This window comes from Varanus komodoensis, unplaced genomic scaffold, assembly GCF_004798865.1.
Source record: "Varanus komodoensis strain SLA01 unplaced genomic scaffold, ASM479886v1 scaffold46_3, whole genome shotgun sequence".
In the NCBI taxonomy this organism is placed as follows: Eukaryota; Metazoa; Chordata; class Lepidosauria; order Squamata; family Varanidae; genus Varanus; species Varanus komodoensis.
The window spans coordinates 556,966-581,870 of NW_025336044.1; the positions used below are offsets into that span (position 1 = coordinate 556,966).

The following is a 24,905-nucleotide window of genomic DNA, read 5'->3' on the forward strand; positions in this document are numbered from 1 at the left end:
CCATCCCATTGCTCCATGGCCGTGGAATTTCAGCAGAGCCGTTGATTTCTGCAGAGATACGGAAAGCCTCTCTTGCTGAAAGGTTTTTTTGAAATACGAAGTGCAGTAGCAAAACGCACCCTGTGCATCCAAAGGCTCCCAGGTTTGATCCCTGGAACCTCCAGTTCAGAAGGATCCGTTTGACAATGTGCGATTCTCTGCTACTCAGAGAAGGCAGAGCAGGTCGATGGGGCCCATCTTTGTGTGTCCAGGCAGTCTCTCTCTCTCTTTCCCCCCGCCACCCCCCTGCAACACGTCACGGTTTTTCATTGCCTTGGACTTGTGCAGCATTACTGGAAACAAGATTTATTGGCCCTTTTCTGGTATTTAACTACATTACAAGTTTATACCTTTAACCAAGAGGCAAACACGTAGAAATAGAAGCATGGGGTGACAGAGGAACTATTTAGGTTGCCCAGTTTCTTAATTTTAACCCCCTCCTCTCACAGATACATAAGCAGGATTGATGATGGACCGCATTTCTCCAATAGATAGATAGATTGTGGGGGGATAATTGAGTCTTCAGCTAATGTATCCTTCAGTCATTTCTAAAATGTGGAACAAAACGGGTAGGAACCTGCCTGCCTTGGGGAGGAAGAGGAACATGTGGCAGAAGCGGTGTGGTGCACCTGTGAAGACCTGGGAACCAGGGAGACTCTGTCAAATCCAGTCCCTGCCACAAAGGCGTCATCGAGCCAGATCTAAAGCTGATTGTAGGGACAAGGCCCCCTGCTCCTGTAAAACAGCCTTCCAAGGATTTTAACTCAGGTTCTGACTCAGAAGTGGAGGAGGGGAAAGACTGGGATTCCAAGCCGGCGTATTAAGGCAGCTCTTGCTGGCAGTCAAGCAGTGGGAAGGTCTGCTTGGGGCAGCTGATGCAGAAGGGGAGGATCCAACTTCGTTAGTCCAATCGGACAGCATTACATCAAGAGGATTTGCCAGTTGAGAAGCCACAGACGTTCCACGTGATTACGTCCTAAGTGGCATGATGCGCCTTGTTTTCGGAAAGGTGCAGATAAACTGGGGAAGCGTGAGAGGGCAACCAAACTGGTCAGGGCACTAGAAACAAAGCTGGAAGAATCGGGCATATTTAGCATTGACATGAGGAGACTGAGGAGAGCTCTGACAGCGTTCTCCAAAAACCTGAAAGGCTGTCACACGGAGGAGTACCAGGGTCTCTTCGCAGCCATCCCAGAGTGCAGGGCACGGAATGACGGGCTCAAGTTCCAAGAAGCCGGGTTCTGGCCTAACATCAGGAAAAGCTTCCTGACTGTTAGAGCAATGCAATAATGGGACCATTGTCCTAGGGAGGGGCTGGGCTCTGCCACACTGGTGGCCCCAAGATGAGCATTGGTGGAAGATGCAGCAGTAATTTAAGATACGCAGTTCATACCATAATACTGGCAGAAAGCAGCAATGAATTGAAACAATCCCTGATGAAAGTGACAGTTGAAAAGCAATGTTCAGTTGTGACTGAACATTAAGAAAGAAGAATTAAATGACTGTAAGGTCAACAACGAAGGAACTGAAATTGTGGGAGATTTTGCTTCCCTCGGTGCAATCATCAGTTCAAACACAGTCTGCAGCCAAGAAATTCGAAATGACGGAGACTTGGAAGGGCAGCAGTGAAGAAGCTAGAAAAGATCATCAAGCGTAAGGATGTTTTGTGGAGTCTGGGGCCAAGATTACTCACACAATTGGATTTCCAATTACTGTGCATGGGGGTGAAAGCTGGGCAAGGAGGAAGGCAGGCAGGAAGAAAACAGATGAGCCTGAACCATGGTCATATCTCTGGCACATCAGACAAGGGAGGCCTCCCTGGAGAAGCCACTCATGCTGGGCAAGCTGAAGGCAGAAGAAGGAAAGGAAGACCAGCTGAGATGGAGGGACTCCACAGAGAAGCCCCAGCTTCGCATTTGGAAGGGCCGAGCGTACTTTGGAGAGCTTTCGTTCGTAGGGTTGACATATGTCAGAAACATCGTGATGGCACAGAACAGCAAAACTTAATATTATTTCAGTATTGCCACGTGAATTACTTAAGACTCAGTGCACTGAGCACAGACGCGCACGTGCGCACAAAAGTGTGTGGGAGGCCCACGGGATGCGCTAGGCAACTTGTCCTCCATTTAATGCTGCAGTTTGCAGGGAAAGGTGCCATCCGGACGCGTCCTGCATTGATGCGGGCCGACGTTGTCCAGGCAATTTGATGGGGTAAACATCCCTCTTAACGTTCAGTCTCCCAGTAGGATTCTTTTGTCTTGCATTTCTGGTCCAGGAAGGTTTCTATTCACTGCCAGCTTTCTTTTCCCCCCCTCTCTGTTTGTACTCTGCTGTCTTGCCTTGAAGCATTCTTGTGTCCGGATGGTATCTGCTCCTCTTAATAAATGAATCTAGTCTCTCAGCTGATAAAATCTGTCATTCCACTCAGTCTTATCTCAGTCACGTGGAACAGGAGAGATAGTGGCAGGCGGAGATCCATAGATGTTCTTTTCATCCTCTGCACTGGTGTTTCAGCTTTTGACTTTCCAGGGAATTCTTCCGAAGTCCATCAAAGTTCCAAGACAAAAGGGCACCTGAGCTGAGAGGCAGTTGACCTTCTCTAAAGACACCCGTTCGATTGCTAGAATTTGGCTAACAGTAGCATTTGTGCCAAAGCAGACCAACTGTGAGTTAGGGTCACATCCAGAGTAGGCAAAAAGAGGGAACCCAGGACCTGCAGGCAGGGGTGTGCTGGGCTCCGCAGCCTTCCTGCCGTACCAGCACTGGCCATTTCGCTGGCGTTTGATGTGGGGGTGGTGCAAAGCATGCGTGGTGTTCAGCAAGCCGGGCAGGAAAACACCAGCAGCAGTGTTCTTGCAAAGTGATTTTGCTCAGAAGAAAATGAGGAATAGATTAAGGAGATGCGAGATAAGAGAAAATATCCAAAGGTGTAGAATAGACTTTCAATGTGAGGCGGTGTGGTGTGAGAGGGACCTTTCCGTTTTCCGAAATACATCATGCTTCTTTTCAGTCTAATTTCCTTGTAGTTTACCCCTCCTGTAGTCTTTATTTTGGCAGTTCAATCTTTTACCATTCATTAAGTGCCTGCATTTCATAAGAGGATTTTCAAAAGAAATGCTTTTTTTTTATCCTGACTCCACCTTGCAGTAGGAATTGCATGCCTAGCTGTAACGTTTTTCAATTGAATGGTAACAAACCGATTCAGATTGCTGGGAATATTACTTTTGAAAGATTTAATTTAGCTATTTGATGCAAAGCTAGTTGAAAATGTACACTTGTGCGCACTAAGAGGAAAAATGCAAAATGAGGCAAACCAGACTGTTTAGATTTCTGTTCCCATTACAGGAAGATTAATAGAGATGGGGTGAAGGAGGTCCAACTTTTTATTACTTTTCATTGAAAACTTCAGAGAAGTGAACCAAGCAACACAGAGTTTTGAGGAACACTTTTCCAAGAGGAAACCTGGTGTTTGATTGGAGGCTTTTATGTGGGCTTTTTCTTTTTCTTATTGAGCTGATGAACTGTTTTAATTAGTTACTAGACTATTTGGAAGAAGCACGTGGCAGCTACAAAACCTGGTAATTTCAGTCACTACATCATGTGCTAATTTCTTCTGCTGGTCACAAAACAATGGGAGAAAAAACAAGGCAGTCGTGCCAGTCATGGTAATGTTTTCCTGAGGATGCAGCACGTACTTTCACATTACAATTTCAAAGGAAGCTGCTCCTGCGTGGGCATTCCTTGGATAAACCTTTCTCTACGTATCTTTGGAAGGGATACGTACACAATGCCAGGGTCAAACAACAGGGGGGGAAATCAGGCTGAGGAGCAGGTCGGGGCGCATCACAGGAGGACTCCTGGCCAAGGAGTGAACCCAGGAGTCGGCGCCAAAGAGCAAACCGCAGTACGCCCACGGTGGACTGGCCGCGAAAAGGCCTAGCCCACTAAGGAAGCCTTTCAGAGCTCTTGCTGTCTAGGAGAGTTCAGCGGCAACACGGCTGAATGGAGGTAATCTAGAATAGCTTCTCCAACCAGGTGGCCTTCAGGGGCATTTGGACCTCAGTTCCCAGAATTCCCATCCAGCAGGGCTGTTGATTGGGAATTCTGGGTGTTGCAGTCCAGACGTGCAGAAGGCACAAGGTTGGGGAGGGCTGATCTAGAACAGGGGGGCATTTCACTCTCCAGGGGGGTGCTTTGGACTTAGGCGTGGCTTCCATATCAAGAGAGATGCTGGTGCCACTCTACAAGACTCCGGTGTGCCCACGACTGGAGTGCTGTGTCCAATTCTGGGCTCTACATTGCAGAGGGTCATAGCAAGGTTAGAAGCAGTTCAGGGCAGGGTCACAAGGATGGTAGCTGGATTGGGGGAGTGCCACGTGAAATGAGATTGAGGGTGCTGAGACGTTTCAGCTTGGAGAAGAGGATACTCCAAGGGGATCTTACAGGTTTGTGAAGGGGTGTCACAGGATAGAGGGTCATGACCTGTTCTCCCCTGTGGTGGAGGGAAGGACACGATCCAGTGGGGCGAAGCTAAAGGTTGGATGTCAGGAAGTACTTCCTGATGGTTAGGATGGTGAGGACCCCTCAGATATGGAAGGGGCTTCCACAGGAGGTGGTGGAGGCTCCATCAGTGAGGGCTTCCGGTGAAAGATTGGACACTCACATGTTGGACATCATATGTTGAGTGGAGCCACCTTGTACCAGCTGTCAGACTAGGTGGCCCAGGAGGCCCCTTCTGACTTGCTCTGTTTCTGTTTCCTGGCATCTAATTCCATGTGGCAACCAAGCTCAGCTGCAAACTCCCAGTTCTGAATCCAGTGGCTCCCGACAGAAGAGTAATGGGTTGGCTGTGCCCAGTTTACTCTCTTTTCTGGACCCGCTGGATGACCACCGTATGGCCCCATTTCCTTCCCATCCCTCTCTTCCTGTGTGTCTCACCCTCCTCTCTGCTGCCTTTGGGCTTTCTGCCTAGTCTTTCCAGCCCTCTGCCTTCCCACCTACCTGGCCCAAAGGTCCCTTTCCCTCCCTTTCCAGCCAACAGAGTCCTCCTTACTCAGAGGCCCTGGGCGAAGTTTTGCCCAGGGAAAGTGGCTCTTCACATCCTCATCAGCACTGTGCCTGTAGCAAATTCCCCTTGCTCAGCTGAAATGTTTGTGAATATTCCGTGGCATCAGACTAGCTCGGCCGCTCGCCGTTTGAGAGTGGAAGAAAGGGCTGACACTTGGTGTAGGTTCAACACAACAGTTTGTCTTCTGAAATGCCATTGCTGAATAAACAAAAATGCCTTCTTATGTTGCCCCTTTTTCTCAATTAATCTCTGGCACTCTTTTCATCAGCTGCCATCCCCTGTCCGGAGAATGCAGCTGCAAAGCCGGCTGGGCGGGACTGCACTGCAGTGAGACCTGTCCTCCGGGGTACCACGGCGAGCGCTGCCAGCTCCCTTGCTCCTGCCAAAACGGAGCAGAGTGCGAAAGCATCACAGGAAAATGTACCTGCAGGCCGGGATACATGGTAAGCCGCGCCCCCTCTCCCTTGCTGCAGGATTTTACGCACCTGCCAGGTTCACGCTTTCACTAGCAAAGGGTTGGTGTTCTTTACTCTAAATGAGCTTTCATAGTTCAGAAGTGGACTCTCCAGGACTGAATTAGAGAGATGCACTTCAGAGATTTCTGATCAGAACTATAGATCATTGGATTTTGTTGGTGTGATCATTCGTTCATTCGTGCGCTCGCTCTCTCTCTCTCTCTCTCTCTCTCTCGGCTGAAATTTCCGCCTGAGCATGAATGGGTGGAGGGCCATGATATTCTTGAGGCCAAACTGGACCAAAGCAGGAGAAACCACATTTGTGCTTTCATGTCTTTTGTTTTGTTCTGCTTTGTTTTAAGCAAAGAGTCATTTTATTAAAATATTTCATTATCAAAGTAACAATAGAAATAGAGCAGAGTTATAACCAAAATTAGAACAGAACCTCAAAAGCTCTGAAAAGCAGATACTTGGCCTTTTTGGGAACACACGGGGGCACCTGGCGACTGCGGCACGTGCCTTTGCTACAGCCTTGAGCCTCGGATCGCTCAACATCCGACCTCTGGTTCTTTAGCTGTACGTCAAACAGCAGCAAGACAGAGGGAAACGGGAAACGGGGAGTGAGAAGGAGGCGATGGGGGTGGAGAACGCCTGGGCTTGCCAGCTGGGCCCGTGGTCCGACCGCCAAGGCGCAGCACTGGCTGTTGTGGTGGCGGCGATGTTGTTGTCAACGTGTTCCGGGCAACATGTTCCTGTGATTGACTTTGTGTAAACGGCTCAGGGTGGCCAGCCAAGGTTTCCCACTTGCCCCGTGCTCTGCAAGGGGGAGAGCAGCTTTCGGAAGCACGTGAAGGGGCCCGGGAACCAGCTCCAGGAAGGCGCTGAACTGTCCCGCACCACATCCTCCCTGGGGTGGGCGATTTCAGTGAGCTTGGCCCCACCTGCTGACATCACCGTCCCACCTGTCTCCATGCTGGAAGAGGCCCGGGCGCCATGTGGCTCCCGATGCTGCGGATGTGACTCCGGTGATGCACAGAAGAGCTGCTGATCCTCGCAGTGCCCAGAGTCCCCAGTCCCGAGAGGCACGTGGTGGTCCCTGCGCTGTGCGAAGGGACTCGGCCGGCGCAGAGGAGACCGAGAGCGCTCCTGCCTGTTCTCCCACCTCCCTTCCGGGAGCCCCGACGTCAGCGGGGCGAAGCAAGCAGTGGGGCCCCTCCGGGAAGCCTCCATAGTCCGGCCGGGGGACCTCCATGGGCCAGAGGCGCCCTCCGTCCCCACGCTGCAGCGCTGGCACGGACTGCAGTGTGTCGGGTGCAGGCCTGCGTGTACCCAGTCCAGGGTGCCACGAGTCAGAACTGCACAAAAGCTGAAATGGGCATCCGGAGACCGTGCCTCGCAGGAGGCTGCTCCCTTGGCTTGACATCTTCCCAAAAGCGACGGACAGCTTTTCTGCCCCGGTACCTACTGGGTGCAGCTTCTGATCCTTCACATCTCCAGTGCGTGGGACAACCACAGACCCTTAATCCGGCCAGCAGGGAAGGGGGCTGCTTTTCCTTCCATACCTGTCTGATCTCTGCTCATACCCGCTCTGTGTGTAGGAGCGAGGTCAAAGGAGCCCGGCAGCCCTCCTTTCCAGCTGCCTGACCTCCCTCGGCTTCAGGGACGTTGCTCCCTGCTTGGTGCACTGCCAGCACTGAGTTGTCTCTGAGCAGGTAGGCAGAGGCGAGGTGGCGTTTGGGTCCCAAGCTCTGAGGCCTTTTCTTCGTGCCTCCTCTTCCGCTATCAGTATTAGCACACATGCACTTTCCTTCTCTGTTTTTTTTTCAATAATAAGTTTTATTCAAAATAACCCTAAAACAAAAGAAAATTAAAAACAACATCAATCCTCAGAAACATTGGACCTGCTGGGTCAGCCCCTACATTTTTTTTTCTATTTATGGTAACTTAAAAACATATTTAAATCTATCCAAAGTCCCATTTCTCTAGCCAATAATAAAAAGAGTCCCAAGTTTGATAGAATTTTCTTTGGATAGATATCAGCCTTCCTTAAGCTACTGCCTTCCAGAAATGTTGGACTACAACTCCCATACCAAACATGTGATCACTTCTAGCACATCCGCCTTGTGCCTCAAATATTTTCAGGTTCCAGTGGAACATTGTCTCACCCCGTGGAATTTGCTGCAGGTGATGGTGTCCAGGGCTGTGTGGCTGCGGCCTCTTCTCATGTTGATCCGCTCGTAACAAAAATATTAGCCTGTTGTTGGAAGCAACATTCCTGAAAAGGTTGATTAGGTTCTTCAAGCCCATTTTGAAAATAACATTTCATCTCCCGCTAAAGAGGCTTCTCTGCACTGACATTTAAACAGCTTGGTTATGGAAGATAGCACCATAATCACTGAAGCATATTTCGGCATTACTATCATTTGCACTCTCATAATATACAATAATCTCTGGCAATTAGTCCAGGAGGAGTTGTTAAGCCTGGGAATTGTTAATTTATTGTGGTGGAAGTGTGTTTGTCATGCACAGGATGAGTTGTCCCCGAGTTGTTATCTCTCCGAGAGTGGTTGCACAGTCGGAACTGCCGGCTCCCAGTTCCAGGCATCTGGGGAGGTCCCAGCATGGGTCAGGGCAGGGACCAGGGCTGAGAGGACCTCAGGGCCGGCTGCCTCATGCTGACAGCACCCGTGGCCCGCCTGGCTCTGCATTCTCCCAGCCCAAACCGGAGATCCTGGGGATCGACGCTCAGGCAGAGCTGGTGCCCTTCCACAGAACTGCGGACTAGACAGTCCACCCAGAGTCCCCTGCCCAAGGCCATCCCCCAGGGAGCTGGCGGGGTTGGGGAGCCTTAATGCACCCCAAGCACACTGAGCTCCTGACGCTGGACCTCCGGGCATCCTCAGCCCAGGTCCAGACCGCGCAGCGCTGGCTGGGCAGCAAAAGGACTGCCAGACGCCTGTGGTCACTCCCACCGCCAGCAGCATAACCTGAATCTCTGCTGTGAATATCACACGAGCACCAAAGCTTGGGCTGGCCGTTGCGTGAAGCCGAGTCTGGTTCCAGCCCATTGCTGCAGCGCTCCAAACGGCGTCATAGGTCCCATTGACTGCGATGGAATTTGTGTCCGAACGAGCATGTTTAAGATCACATCCTCGGTGTTCAAACTGAAGTGCAAAGGATTAAATGTGGGTTATGGATCGGAGACTTGTTGAAAGAGCTTCCAGGCTGCGCCTTCACGAGCCCTGGCATAGCAGAATCCTGCTTTCCATGCAGCTCTTGCACTTGAAACGCCCCACCGAATTCTGTGACTCTCCAGCCCCACTGAATTGCCTTTTTCTCTAGAGTTGGAATGCCTCCTCTAATTATGGTAGATATTTATCCAGGACGCCAGATAATTATGGTGCATATTTGTCCAGGAGTCTACTCACATCCGAGCAACCGTGTCATTAGACCTGTCAAAGAATGAAAGAGGGATTAAAAATATAACCAGGTGCTACGCTGCGGACCTGATGTGAAAGGAAAACTTGCTTGGCATCTGCAGCCGTTCCTTTAAAGAGGATAAGAGGAGGATGCCAGAGTGGAAATGAAGAGGGCAGAGGCTCCTCCGAGCATCTCCAGTGACTGTGCAAGGTGATTGCCCTAATCTGGAGGAACTGCATTGTGTTGCCCTTGCGTTGCCAGCCCAAGCAGGCTGATTGTGAGTGGCACCCAGAGGAAGGGGCTGGGCAGGAATTGCTAACTCTTTTTTCAGGAGGCTTCCTTTGAAATGCAGTCACGCACTTGCACAGGAGTGGGTTTGGAAAGTAAAAAGCGATTATCCTGCCTTGTTAAACAACAGAGCAAAACAGCCGTGCAAGCTCCTCTTTACTTTCTTGGCCAGAGTGTTTAGGAGGAAGAACATTCACTAAATGCACATGGATGCCTCTTCCTCTAGGATATCCACGGTCCCGTCTCCAATCACTTTGTATTCCTCCTTGTCCCGAAGCTGAGCTTAGTGACGAAAGGTCAGGAAGTTCAGGTGCTTGCTTCCTTTAATTTTGCCCTTGCCTGATAAAGTTCACGTTTATGTTGAACTGAGGTCAGAATTTACTTTCCTTATAGAATGAATTCCAATTATTTCGTATTGTGCTTTTCCAGCTCAGGACAACGGGGCCCATAATTCAGCCCTGACGCCAGAGCACTTAGATTAAGGAGAGCGGCTCCCATTCGATGGCCTGGAAATGCCGGGTCCGAGTCGCACAGGATGCTTCGGGGGCCTCGTGTCTCGGCCTCGCCTTCCCGTACCAGCCAAGTAGGAATTTCAGTGCCTGCCTGGCTTTGCAGGGATGCTTTCTGGCGATGGTCACGCCAAAGTGCTCCAAATGCTCTGCACTTTCTGGGCAGAGCAGCGGCACGGCGGGAACCCAGGTTTTCAGCTCTCCACCCTGATGGCTGTTTTCTCCTCCGGGGAGGGCCCTGGGTGCATCTGGAGAGGGTGCTGCTGGGGTACCAGATTGGGGGAGGCCATAAGACCATCCCCACCTTCGCTTCCCCCATCTCCTCCCCTCCTTTGCTCCCCCCTCATTTCATATTTCCCTGGAGTCTCTCTCCCAACTTCTGCTGCAGGTCATTTTTTTCCTGGTGCCTGTGGAGGGAAGGCGGTGGGGAGGGATTGGATTCTGAGCCACCCTTCCAAGGTCATAAGAGTTTCTGCAGAACATGGCCCAGCGTGTGGTCTGAAGGCACATACGGCATCCATCATGTTGAAGCTAAGCAGGGTTGGGCCTGGCCTGAGCCTGGAGGAGAGACTGCCTGGGAACTGTATGTTGCCACCTGGAGCCCCACAATGGGAGAAAGGGTGCAGGTTCTTTGGGTTTCCCTGCCTTGTGGAGGGAAACCCAGAGAACATGAGGATCTCTGGGATTCTCTCCGAGGGACCAGGAATTGCTCTGTAGAGGTGAATATATAGGAGTAAGTGAAGTGGGTAAGAATCTTGGTTATGACTACTTGTTCTCCCAGATGAGGAATAATCGTTTCCTATATTCCATTGTCCTTTGAGTTCTGTTTTAGTAGAAAGGCGAGGTATGTATTTGAGGTGGTTAAGGCTGCAGCCCTGTCTGCCCTTACCTGAGGGTAAGTCTCGCTGAACCCAGCAGGGCTTGTTCCTTGTGGGCATCGCATTGGAAGTGGTTGGTGAGACCTCCGGCAGGGTAAACGGTTAGAGAATATGCAGAGCTGCGCGCGAGCAATTGAAAAACCGCACTCTTCTCCGGAGGAGGGGCAGTGCCCTTGCGTGACTCCCAGGACCCATCTGTCCTCATGGCCTCGACGCGCAGAGAAAACAAAGGAGAAAAGCTTTCCTTCTACCCTCAGGTTCCCGTTCTTGCAAAGAACTGCCCCACACCAAGAGGCCGCATCGATTCTGGAGAATTGAAATGTGGCTTTTGGGTAAATGCAGCTAAAGCTGAGCAACAGTGAGGGATACCGGAGAAAAACAAAAGCTGCAAGACTCCCCTAACAACGTCTTCAGGGCTCGAGCGGCCCGGTTTTCCCTCTTACAGAAGCCAAAACAGCCCTCTGTTGCAGACTTGAAGAAGGCTTCATCGGTATTCTCGAATGTGGCTGAAAGTGCCCAGGTCTGCTCGGGACACGGGCACTTCTGATTGCCAAGCAGAGACTCTCTGCGGTGCACGTTGGTCTTTCGCTTTTCCTTAAATAAAGTCACGACAGCGCTGCCCAAAGTTTTCCATTGCTCCCTGAAGCCCAAGTTTTGAAGTATCCAAAGCAAATCAGCATTAATTGAATCGGCCAAGTCCCCGGGACTTGGGAAATTTTAAGAAACATCCATAATCTTACCATTAAACAGACCTGAGCGTAATTGCTGGAGTCGTGACAAGGACTGCATAAACTGACGCACTGACTTTTCCAGGGTCGTTAACATCTTTTCTCAAGAAAGGGAGAAACCTTCCAGCCCTCTCAAGGCTGTGCTCTCTTTTATGACAGTGCAAGGCAGTAAAAATATACAGACTGGAGGATTTGGGGATTGGTGCCAACAGGATTTTAGGTCTGGAATTTTCATTTGCAGTTTGATGTTGAATGTTGCAAGGGAGGGTTGCTGCCTCAGTAAAACAGGGCTGTCGGCACAGAATTCCTGACCAGCCTGACATGGAATGAACCTCTGGTAGTCGCCCACTGTTAGCTCAGGCTGTTGACCAGAGGTACCTGTGTAGTCCCACAGCTTTTCAGAGACCACCATTAGCAAGGTGCTGAGCTGGCATCCGGTGAAGACTCTTTGTTTCTTTTCAGGATAGAAGAGGCTCACTTTATTATTTTTTTCCTTTCTCAAATTGGAGTTGGCTTTGGGTTTCTTGTTCTTTGGGGTGTTTGTTAATAGAAGACCGAACTCAGCCTTTTCTGCACGGCAGCCATCCGATCCAAGTGCACCCCGTGTGATCTCGCGGGACCCTTTGTGTGCACCCATCTTGCCCGCTAATCTCAGCATGGCGGATTCGTCAGGAGAGCATTTTTGTGGCTCTTCCAAGAGCCCTCCAAAGTGCGCTAGCATTCCTTCAGTGGTGCAGAGGCGCTAAGATGACACCGAATCCCTTTAAGGCACCCTCCTGTGCAACGCAAGCCCTACAGCTCCCCGCATGCCCCAGTCAATGTAGCTGCTTGTTGCACGCTGGAAAGTGGAGACCGTTTTTCCATCTAAACATGCATAAGACTGTGCCCTCCATGAATTTGTGGCTAGGGGTGGAGAGATTTGAACTGGAAACTTCGCCACTCCGATGAGCCAGAGGGGGCCTTTGGCTTAGGGTGCTCAGAATTGCGAAGTCACTTTTCACACCCTCTCGCGGTGAAAGGGGGATACTGAGTACTTCCAAGTCAGCTGAAGGCCATGTGATTGGCTTGGGTGGATTGGCCTGTATTTGCACTGCAATGGGACCCATTGCAGCAGAAGTGGGACAGCCACGAACCTCTAAATGTCGTTGGACTGCCGTTCCCGTCATCCTCGATTACTGACTGTGCCTGCTGGGAGTTGGCATTCAAGAGCAACTGGAGAGCCCCGCATCACAGCAACCTCTGATGTCCTCTGAAGCAGCTCAGGGACTTTTCCACTCTGTCCCTGGCGGACCAGCTGCTGGTCGGATGAGCATCTCCTCAGCACTTGCTTCATGACGCTTATAGCCCAGGCAAGCCCTTGAACTCCTGAGGATGCAACGTTCTGCTAGCAGCTTCCTCCTTGGTGAGCGCTCCCGTCTATAGATCATGGCGAGCTGACAGAAGGACTATTACTTCAGCCGGTCCATCTCCTTAAGCTCCAGTTTGTTAAAGACCTGTCTGCTTTTATTGAGGCCAGAATGGCAGGAAGCAAAGCCAGTGCTTCATCACTTACGCAAAAGGATTTGATAGGAAAAGAGTCGCTTGGCGTTCTCGTTCCACTCGGTGACTCTGGGGAAGTTCTTCTGCACAGCGTGAGGACGGGAACGCACTTCCCCGGGCAGGCTGTTCCATTTCCCAGCCCCAAGCACACACTCTTGTTGATGGCGCAAAAGCCACGGATGTCCCACGGAAGAGCTGATCATAACACAATCTGCCATCCAGAGGGGCCATGACAGTGGCAGGTCAGAGTCCATATTTGGGGACCTGTGCAAGCTTCTCTCGTTGGGTCCTCCGAATCTGTGATCATACAGAGGGAACTTGCCGCAGAGCCATGCGAGAGATGCTGCCTTTCTGACCAGGGCTAGTTGGCCGCACTCTGCCGTGTTCCCTATTCGTGCTGCATGGCTGGAGTCCACACAGCTTGTACGATGCCCACCAGGTGTTCAGATCCCATCATCCCTACCCATTAGCCCATGGGGACTGCAATCTGAAAGATCTGCAGGGGGCACTAAGTTGGGGGAGGCTGCCTTAAGCTGTGCCGTTATCATAGTCTACCCTTCTAAAAATAAATAAACCGAGTGAACAGGATTCTGTGCCAAGAAAAGCTGATTTATGTGACCTGCAAATTGGGCAAATAAGGCAATTGCATGTATTTCCTTCAACCCTGACTGCTCTTTAGAAGGCCAGACACTGAAGGTGAAACTCAAATACTTGGGCCACCTAATGAGAAGGAAGGAGAAGAGCCTGATGCTGGGAATGATTGACAGCAAGAGGAGAAGGGGGCGGCAGAGGGTGAGGTGGCTGGATGGGGTCACTGGGTGTGGGCTTGGGGGGACTCCGGGGGGTGGTGGAGGACAGGAGAGCCTGGGGGAAGGTTGTCCATGGGGTCGTGAGGGGTCAGGTATGACTTTGCAACTGGACAATAATGCATTTCCTTAGTTTCTGTAATTCCTTGTCTGCTGCATGCAGAGAAGTTAAATGAGCATCGGCCGCATCTCTGTAGGCTGCCTTGAAGAAGTGGTTCCAGGCAGGGCTGGTGCCGGGAGCAGGCATGTCTGGGCAGCAGCCGAGGGTCCGAACCCCAGCAGAGCCCTCCTTCCCCTCTGCATCCTCCCCCTCTCCACTGCCACCTGCACATCCACCTGCCCCTCGCTCTGGCCAGGGAGTAAAAGGGGAACATGGTCTCCACCCATTACTTTCCTCGGACCTTGGCCCAGCAGCGCACACTCAGAACCAGCCTCTGGGAGCAGTGCCAGGCCGGACGTGGGTGAAGGAGGAGAAGCGTAATCCAGGCAGACCGGGAGTGACCGTCCCCTGGGATTTCTGTGGATCCTGGTTTGGAGGTTCAGCCTGTTGTGGAAGAGTTTCTTTCCAAGCCCAGTAAAAAGGCCTGTTTAATAGGAAGGCCCGAAGGATACCTGAGGGGCCTCTCCACCGGTCTGCACCCAGCGCGTAGGACGGAGAGAGTCCCTTTTGACTGCCAGTTGCGACTTGTGCAGCCTGTTTGCTCCGCCCTTGCTCTTTGGCCTGCGTTGTAAAAATGTGGCTGTCTGTAGAGAGGCAGTGTGGTGTAGTGGTTAAGGGCATGGGGCTGGGACTCAGGCAACCTGGGCTCGAGTCCCCACTCAGCCATGGAGCCAGCTGGGTGGCTTTGGGCCAGGCACAGACTCTCAGCCCAGCCAACCTCACAGGGTTGTTGTCATGAGGGTAAGATTAAGACTGGGAGGAGGAGAGTGATGTAAGCTGCTCTGAGTTCTTTAAAAAAGAAAAGGGCAGGATATAAATCTAATAAATAAGTGTTGCCCAGGAGCATGTAGAAGAATGAATGGTTTATATTATGGCCATTTTTGTTTTGGAAATCTTTCGTATTTGTTGATATAATACTTTTCATTGTGTTTATTGCTTTTCGGCAAGACTTGTTAGCCACTTGGAAGTCTTGTATCCAAAGACAGAAAGGAATAAGTAACTATTATGGGCTGTGTCTACTGTTCTGTCCTACTTAAGAAGAGACCAAGTGAAATGAGTCTGAGTCATTTCGGTGGGTCTGCTCTTAAGAAGGATGCAACCTTATACAGGATGACAACACGGGCCTTTTATGTGTCTGACTCTTGGCAGCCCGATGAGCGCTTTCCACAGTGTCCCTGCCCTTGACAGATCTTAGGGAGCTGACCCATCCTATACCTGCTCGCCCTCTTCCGCCTCCGACTTTCCCTGGCATGATTATCTTTTCCCACGAGTCTCACCTTCTCACAGGTGCCCAAAGTACAACGGCCTTGGTTTGGTCAAAAAAGCCCTATTCTGTGGATACGGCGCAGTCTGCCCATGAAACAGATCTTTGCATATGTGCGTGTTAGACCCTTGAAATCTCAACGTGCAACAGTGAATTTTCTGGATTTCTTTTTGTGAATTCTCAGACTTTGGAGCCGATGCATAAAATATAACACCATATTCAGCAGGTGTTTTTTCTACATTACAACCCCACAATCTGTCACCACTCTGAATCCTGTATAACAAACAAAATTTTCATGGTCTTACAGATGATTGATTAGAGAATAAAAACAAATGCTTCATGAAGTTTGCCAAAGCTTTTTAAAAAGATGTTGGCAATGAACCTGAAAATGAGAGGGTGGGATACACCGAGAGGAGATTTTTCTGCTCTTCGCTCAGTGTTTCCACCCTGATGAAATTCCAAATGTACTTTTGGAGGAAACCCGCCCCAAACAGGCATTTCTGGAAGGAAGGAAGGAAGGAGCCTGGTGGGAGGTGCTGTTGAGCAGAGCTCTTGGCTTGGCGTTCTGTGTGCAGCGGACGCATCACTCACCCCTTTTGTCAACAGCTCTTTTCATTTGTAATATAAATTTGCCTATTTTATTGGGCTGTTTTTGTTAGCAATCACCAGCATAAATTTTACCTTCTGTGCTATTGGGATAAGTATTACAACACAGCAGTTGTCCAATTAAATGGAGCATTGCATGCAAGAAACATTAAAAAACACCCAAAAGCAGAAATACAGGGCCCAGTTCAGTCGGCTCCTCATTTTGCAAGTTATCTTTGTGCACAAAAGGACCATGGGTGGCGTTGGGATGCCCTTTCCTTAAGCCAGAATCATACCCTTCGTTCACTTGCTCTTTAATCCATGATAAATCTCTGGATCTCTGTCAGTTACTTCTGGGTGAAGGGCTCCCGCTACTGCCAAGGAAAAGCGTTGTGCTTCTGCTCCATCTAGTTCTCCTCAGCAGATTTTCTTGGGTAAAGAAAAGATGAGGAAATGGTTGCAAAAACATGGGATGCCTTCAGCAGAATATTCCCCCTTCCTCTGGGAAAAAACACTGCTGAGAAGACAAGGGTGATGGTGTTGGAAAACCGTTATTTCATGATCGTTGCACAAGGTTTGCAAATGTTCTTAGGGCTGCATAATGTTTGTGCTCCACCTTCCTTCCTCTTGCACGGAAGCTGAAGTGGCTTACAGGTTTCTCCTCCTCTGCATCTTATCTTCACAACAACAATCCTGTTGGGCTAAGAGTCAGTGGCTGGCCCAGAGTCACCTGAGCACAAACCGGAACCTGGATCCCCTGAATTCCAGTCCAGCCATGCTGGAAGGGAGCCAGCAAGCAAAATAAGAATACTGCTTCTGTTGATTCTGTTTCCCTGGCCCTCAGGAAGAATTTGCACTGAACTGAGCTTCCAGATGAATCATAGAACATTAGAACTGGAAGGGGCGAGAAGGCCGTCGGGTCCAACCCCCTGCTGGTGCAGGACACCAAGTCACTCCATCCCACTCAGGTGGCTGAATGAACATCGATCAGGATGGTTATTGATGTAGGTAGTTGTTAGGTAATTGTTATACTACCCTTCAGTTAGAAAAACTGCACTCAGCAAGGTAGAAGAATTGAACTTTGCAGCTGGGAGGGACCTTAAAGCTCATCTAGTCCAACCCACTGCTCAGGGTAAGACCAATTTACAGCAAGCAGATGGATCCTCAGGCTGGCAGTCGGGTGTGGCTTGCATGGGGTCTCCATCCAGCTCCCCAAAGTTCCCCAGGTGGCCGGGCCCCGATTGCTGCAGCCACTGGCCAGCTGTTTTGCCATCTCATCCTTGCTGGCAGGAAGACCTTTAAGCTAAATCAGCTTTGCCCCCACACTCATTTTTGCCTTCACCCCCACCCCCCACCCCTGGATTGCATCCTGCAAATGGAATGTGATCCTGACCCTGGAAGAGGTGCTTCCCTGGTGGACAGGAAACGGCTAGGATAAAATCAAGAAAGCAGCAGACTGCAGAATATGAGGCGTGTGCTTGAAAGGACGGGGGGCAGAGATGATTGTCTGGGGCCTGTGGGGAAACGACGGATCCATAGTCTGGCCGGCCTTCCATAGAGCAGAGCTGGTGGGCGGGGGCCTGTCGGGTGACCTGCAAACAGGTAGGTGCCCCAGCCTGAGAGCGGCTCAGTCCACGCTTCAACAAAGAGTTTCACAGGGCGGTGTTAGCAGCTTTGCTGACCCACTGCACACCCGTCCCGAACCCGAACCCGAACCCCGTCCATGGTGCTGGAGGGAGAGGCTCCCACCAGCCGCTTCCTCAGCGGAGCAGCTCTGGCGAAGGGCCCGTCAGCTCCCGCCATGGCTGAAATCTGCAGTTGAGACCCTGGGTGGTTTCTCCTCCATCTCCATTTGCATGCAGTCCAAAACCTCCCAGCCTCTGCTCGTTTCTCACGAATGCAACCTGTTCATTGGCTTTGCAATCACATCTCAGTCTCTGCAAACTCTCAAAATAGCTATATTTAGGCAGAGACCCCGACTGTATCCTTGGGTTGATTCTTCGCCTCTTGGGTCTTATTTGGATCCAAAACATTAGGAAGCAGCGGGAGTGCAGCAGTGTCAGCCCGTCTCCTCTCCTCTCTTTGCCCCTCCTTCCCGTCTCCTCCGGCTCTGCTCCATGTGTGTATTTTGGGCAATCCCAGGGCATTTCGCCGGTGGGCTCCTAGGAATCCGCTTTGCGCCAGCGCCGCTGTGTTACGAGTTGGTGCATCTCTTCCACTTGGTCGTTAATTGGCAATGCGGCTGTGTCGGATCGCATTTCCGTTGCAGCCGCTTTTCGGTACCGCAGGGGCTCTGTGCCTTAACTTTAGATTTCAGACGTGGGTTTATTTCATCTCTGTTTCACAGGCCAATCTATCCTTTGCCTTCCTCTTCATGTGCTTTTATGCGTAGGATTTTTGTATCTGTCGAACGCGTTTTCTGTGGGGCTGCCTGGCTCTTTGCATATCAAGAGCTGGGAGCCAGTTTCATTTACGATTCAGATCCCAAATTGGGAAGGGGAATATGGAAAAAAGAGACCTGAGACGTTTATGAGAACAGCTACAATAGAATTAAAGTCTTTTGTTTTGGAGTCTGTTTAACTGCATTCCTCTGAGGCCTTCCCTGTGAGGAAGATATATGCAGACGTTCGAACATAATTTCCTGCCTCATGCTGTCAAACCACCTCCGAGCAAGCCATCCAGACCACTGCAAGGTGGAAAGACCAGAGTGCTGTCCGTGAAGCACAGGGCCTGGACTTGCACAGGCGCTGTCTGAGCAGCCAATTCTTAAGCATTGCAAACAAAGTGCAGAGATACTGACACAGCCGTGGGCGTATTTAGACCGCAAAATCTTTTCTGTAAGCCAAGTTTGTTTCTGTACAGTTTTTATGTTGGCCTGATAGAGCTAGGCCAGAAGTTCTCACATGGGCCTTCTGATCTCCTTTATACCCTGTTTTATGGTGATGGCAGCTACCCTTTAATTTAAGGGGAGGAATGGTAGACCAGTGCTGCTAAAGAGAGATGAAAAAGCAACTCCAAGGAACGCTCTTAAAACAGACTCAGACTGGGGCGGGTCTTGGGGCATTCTTGTGCAGTTTAATCATTTGCCCCTCTCTCCTGAAATCACAAATCGCGGTGTGTGGGTTGCATGTCGGATGCAGTGTGGTCTGCCGCATCCACCCATGTGCTCGGAGTGGCGCCATGAGCTCGTCTTCACGGGGAGGCATCGTAATCTATAAAGCAAATAGCAGTGCTTATTCAGCCTTGGGATTTGCTACGCCCTGGGAATAACAGCAGTGGAACTCCGCTTCTTTTCGACAGGACAATCAATAATTTAGGGCATTTTCTCCTGACGCAGCACAAAGCGCCTCCTTCTGCATGCCGACAAGAGCCCATTCGCCCACATTGCTACCTGGATGGCAGCAGCCCTTCCTGCTAAATATGCGCGGCTTAGACAAAGTCACTGTTTCTCTGTTTGAACAATGCAATGAGTTTGTTTTTCCGCTTTGACCTTAAATAGCAAACCGATCTGGCTTGGCAGGGAGTTTGAATAACAATGCCATTCAGCAGGCGCTGGCTGTGCTCCTGTCCCTGCCCCATCTTTCGCAGTGGGTCCGTGCAGAACAGGCGTGGTCCACTGCCCCTCACGCACTGGAGAGCGCTCCGACCGGGGGCGGGGGGGGGCTCCGCACTGGCCCCACACCATGCGAAAGCTGCTCTGGGCTGCACAGGCGCACCGTGTGCATATGCAAGCACAGCAGGGAGTTTCAAGGACGTCAGATTCAGAGGCTCACTTATAAACAAGCGACCGGCGTGTGCGCCATGCGGCCCTTGCAGTGTGGCGGACATTTGCCGTGCGCAGGGCAGAGCGCCTCGCCAGTCCCTTTCCATGTGCGGATCCTCCCGCAGTTCCCTTTCTGTCGAGTCTTTCTCCGCCCAGGTGGGCAACGCAGGGGTGGCTGGAAAGGGCCTTGCCATGGAGGGTGCGCGTGTTCCGATCAGAGTGGAAATTCACTCGGTCGTTTGCCGGTGGGATTTGCCCTGGCTCTCCTGGGCTTTGGGAAAGAGTTCCGATAAGGAGCCCTCCTTGGCGGATACACAGGAGCCCTGCTGGAGCAGGCGAGTGTCCATCTCGTCTAGGAGCCTGTTCCCTGCCCTCAGAACGCACTGGGAAGTCCCCGCGCAGGAGCCAGAGACTACTGTTCCTGTGCCAGGAACTGGGGTTGGAAGCTTTGCGATGGCAAGATCCCATTCCGGCCCACCAGGGGTGCTCCGCCGTGATGGCCATCCTCCGCGGAGCCCTCTAATCCCCCTCTAAGCTGCCGGCTTGCCCTCCTCATCCTGTGGCAGCAAATTCCGTACTTTTCCGTGGAAAGCCATGCATGAGGCCCATTCTTTTGCCTGTTCCAAACGGGCTGCCAATCTGGTAAGAAAAGGGTGTAGGAATCCGCGCCTGCACATGTGCACCAAGGTGGTGCGTGTATCCTTTGAATCTGAAGGACAAAAACATGCTGTGGCTTGGGAGAGACAGGATCAGGCCTCCTGGCTCCTTGCTTTTGGCCAAACTCAGCCAAGGGGAGAATGAGTAGCAGCGGGCGCAGCTGGCCTCTCGCGAGGCCGGTATCCAGCCACGGGAAGCTGTAAGCACCACTGCAGTGGGGACGGCTGCTCCCTGCCGTGATTCTCCGTCCGGATGAATAGCAGCGTGCGGGGAGGGGGGGATGAAATCCCAGAGCAAACAATTAAGCGCCATTGAATCTCCAGCCGGACCATATGGGAATCCTCAGCTGCGGCAAAGAGAGACATTAAGTATCTATCTATTTATGGCAAAATTCCTTAGCATTTTTTTCCAGGGTCATACATTTTGAATTGAATTAACTATCACTTCCCATTTCATTCAGTCTCCAAGCTCAGCCTATTCACTAGGCTGTGCCACACTGATTAAGTTGCTGAGCTACCCAGAAAGAAGTGCGGAGCGGGAGGGGCAGAGAATGATTACCATGCAGAATGCAGCCGTTGATTAATTTTTAGTAAATGGGACAGAAATCTAAGACACCATGTCGTGAGAGAGAAGCTGCAGCCACCCTCGATGCCCGTCTAATGGAGGGTAGGGCTCGCTAACCAATGGCAGAGAAGGTAGCAGACGATTATTGCTGTCAGAGGTGGGAAGGTTGTATGTGTGTCTGTTATTTGTGTAAGAGTGCCCAAATGCATTTAATTCCGTAAGCCGTGCTCCCCAAATTGAGGTTAAAATGTTAATGATTCTTGCATTTAGGATTAATAATCTCCTGGAGCCTGTGCCGTTGATTTGCACTGCTCATTTCCTGCTGTGGAGCGAGCAGCACGATCCTGCGTGTGGTTACACAGAAGTAAGTTCCACTGCGTTCGGCAGGACTTACTCGCTGCTACGTCGCGCAGACCTTTTGCCCGTGGCCGCTGAACGGGGGTGCCTGGCAAGCTGATCGACGCCAGTGGCATCCTAGGCGTATGGACAGAATCTTGGTGTATTTTGCCGTAAACTGTCCAGAGGGCCTCGGCCACGGGCGGTAGAGAAATGACAAATAGTAGCAATCGTGTGCATGTTTGCACCACAAAGAAACATGGTTCTGGGTCGGGTGGCCATCCTGGCATTGCCAGAAGGAGGCCCTGGTTTGCCTGCTGATCTAGGTTGAGGGTGGGTGTCCATCCCACCGGGCGGGAAGGGCCAGCCGCTTGTCCCGCGCCTGCCCAGCCAGAGCTGCCGGCCCTCCGGGGCTCCTGGTGCTGCTACCCGCGCGATCCCTGGGCTTGAGCCGGCGCTGGCCGGGACAGCCCCATCCCAGAGGGCGCCTTGAATCAGAAACTGCCCATGTGGGCCCCTGCCCGAGAGGAAGGCGAGGGGCAGGAAGTAGGCACAAGAGCGAGCCCCCGGAACTGCTTTTCCTGCCGAACAGAAGCGCCCAGCGTCAGCAAGCTCTCCAGCGAATGCACCTCTGTGCACGTGACCCTGTGACACTGTGGCCAGAGGGGCACGTTCACACGTGTCTGCTGAGTGCCCAGTGGACGCGACTGCTTTTCCTCCCAACATCTTTCCCCAGCCGCAGCCAAAGGAAAGCGGGGGGGGGGGGCATGTAGCTGCATCCTTCTTTTTGTGGCCTCGTGGGGGCAAGTGATCCGCAGCTGTGACCGCAGCAAAGCATCCCCCTCCGTCCACATCTCCGAACGGAGCAGCTGCCCCTGTTCGGGGTTGCCTAGGGAGAACCCAGCATCCCACCGGTGGCTCTCCAGCTTCTCGGAGCGGGCCGGGCCTGTGCCAGGCCTGCCAGCACCACCACGGGCGTCCCCTGCCCTGCGCGAGTCGCACCACATCACTGAGCATCCTGATTATGCATGCATGGCTTTCCGCTTCCCACACGAGCGCAGAGGTGTGGGCTGAGACTGGTGTGCGACTGTGGGGCAGACGGTGTGCGAGAGATGCGTGGGTACGGCCACTCGGGTTCCGAAAAAAGGCTGCGAGACCTTGGCTGGCGGCGGGGCCAAGAGGATATCATTTGTCCCAGCTGCTGGCAGAGAGGGGGTCCCACCGGAGTAGTAAAAGTTGTCAGCCTCTCTAAGAAATGGGCACCTTTGTAAGTTAGAGTAGGACGCAGCCGATCGCTTGAGCTTCGTTTTGTGACGTCGACTGACTTACAGCTGAAAATTGCTGTTCCGTTCCTTGTGTGCTGATGCCCCAGACAGTTTGAGCCCATATCTGTGCTAACTCTGCTGATTAAAATCCACACTGAGGCGGTTTGGGAGGAAGATGATATACAGACAGACTCTTTGAGACAACGGCATGTTACACCAGAGATCCATCGCTGGATTTCCCAGTGTGTGCGTATTTTAAGGGAAGTGCGATCAGGAAGAGATGGCAGTAGCGTGGGGAAAGAGCTGTCTAACCTTTTCCACTTGCTTTTTTCCTTCGAACAAATTCTCCCTGCCCATATTGGTGGGGGGCAGTGGGGAAAGCAGGCGCAAAGCATTGTCCTCAGTATTCAGAGGCTGTATAATGGGAACAGCTCCACACGCTTTTCGGCATTGAGGGGTGATAGAGGAGGCCCTGCTCATCCCCATGGTGTTCAGAAATTTGGATCAGTTCCTTTCCACCTCTCTCTCTCTCTCTCTCTCTCTCTCTCTCTCTGGCTTTGCAACTAAGAAGAAAGAATGAGCTCTTTGCAATGGCAGAAGCAAGTGTCCATAGCTCATGTTTTTTTTTTTTCTTTCAAAGCTCTGCACTCCCATGCCCATCTCTGGATGGTACTTGTAGTTAAATCGTGCCAACAATGTATATGAAAGGACCCATGAAAGTGAGTCAATTTGGAACGTCTTTTAAACAACCTCCGGCAGCTCGCATTTGTGGCCACGACAAGCCCTTGTCCAGGGCGGGGCGGCTGTTAGTCGCTGCGGCAGGTGGAACGAACCCCGACAGCCTGAAATCTGCCCCCCGTCAGTGCCGGTAATGGCCTTGAGTGTGACTGAAACTTCCATATAGCCTGAAGGGCCTGATCCTGCCTGATCTCAGAAGTGAAGCAGAATCCATCCTGGTTGGAATCTGGACGGGTGACTTAAAATGTTGCGAACCGCCCAGAGCTGACGCTGTCTGTATACAAATTGTACTGCACTGTGCAGAATTGGTAGTGTATAGCAATACAGTGAGAGGATGATGATGATGATGATGATGATGATGATGTCATCCAAGAAGATTTCTTTCCTTGATGCCTTTTCTCCGCCTTACCCTCCGCCTGCACAGCCACTGGCCGTGTCCCTCGTCCCTCCCAGTTGCGTACGCCCATTTTCGTGGCCAGGACAGCCCTCCATGTCTTGGGAACGGGGGCCATGCAATCACACGGCTGTTCTGCACTTCTGCGAAGAATGCGTGTCCCAGTCCCAGCTCCCTAACCCACTCCCTCCTTTCGGTTATGGTAACTTGCTGGGCCTTGTCTGTGTCTTGAAGCTGCGCCCTGCACAGTCCATAATGATTTCTGCCCAGCAGATTTTTCCAGGATTTTGAAATCTCACTTTGGAGCCTTGAATTTATCTATTTATTTGCTTGCTCGCTCGCCTCGGTCAGGACCGAGCTCCACATGACCGTAAGCCCTTGTCGTCTTTTGTGATTAGTGTTTGCTCGTGATGTTTTTCTTAATGAGTAAACAGCTGTTCAGAGAGACTGTTCTACCTTTCCTGTCTTGCACTGAACAGCTGCCAGGAGTTTGTCCCTGTTCTCCTTTTACACCAATCCAAAATAATTGTTGCAATACCATAATTTCAGGGAGCAATGGAAACCGTGTGGAAGGGCACCATCTGAGCCAGAAACAGGCCGTGTTCGGTCCACCCACTTGCTCTCCACCTCACAGATGCTTCCTCAGGTGGTTGAGAATCCCAGCATTTGCCGTTTGAATCCTACAGCCTCTGAGATTATGGAGAAGACATTTCAGACGTTGCAGAAAACCCAAAGGGAGCTGTAACGAAAGACCCAAATCCATTGCACTTTGCAATGGTGTTTCTTGGCTGCTTCCCTTGTGATTAGTTCATTCCATGGAAAGCGGGAAATAGCACATGGATTTTCGTGTTTGTCTTCGACCTGGTCTACAAGATCATGGCAGTTGAGGCGTGCTGTGTGTGCCGGCTGGATTTCCCCGAAGACGCACAGCAAAGCATCTGGCTGTGTTGTCCCATGTGGGTGGCGTGCTTTGTCCAAGGTGGGCACTTGCCCTCGAGTAACCCGTGGGGGGCAGTTCAGGAAATCCGGCCAGCAGCTGCACCAGGTCACCGTGACCTGGAGCATCCTTAAATACAGCGCGTGGAGTGTGGCTTGCCTAGCAAGTGTGGGAAAGCAGGACTGGGGAGTTTTATTTCTGTTCATTTACCAAAATGCTCCAAGTCTTCTTAGTCTGGACAGAAAGAGTTTGACATCCGAACCACTTAAATGTGGGTGAAAGCAACGTGGGTGGATGGGCCCATTCCTAGAGTCTCCTTCCCATTAGCTCAGAAATTACCCAAAGTTATCCCAAGTAATTCCCCAAACTGGAAAATTACTCGTTTATCTCCAGCAGCCTCCCTCTCTCCGCCCTCAGACTTTGCCACTAGCGTGTGTCGTACCCACACCTGTTGCTCATGGTGACTTCACTCCAGTGGGCGCTGTGAAGAAAGGGCTGGAAGGGCCCAGACG

At 51.5% G+C, this 24,905-nt stretch overlaps 1 protein-coding gene across 1 annotated transcript in view; it reads left to right on the forward strand.

The window, feature by feature from the left end:
* The window catches only part of MEGF11 (multiple EGF like domains 11), a 303,278-nt gene that overhangs the window by 219,742 nt on the left and 58,631 nt on the right, over positions 1-24,905 (forward strand). The window contains exon 11 of the mRNA XM_044445070.1: positions 5,376-5,550. Within this exon, the coding sequence (XP_044301005.1) occupies positions 5,376-5,550 (175 nt within the window). The remainder of the gene's footprint in view (positions 1-5,375; positions 5,551-24,905) is intronic.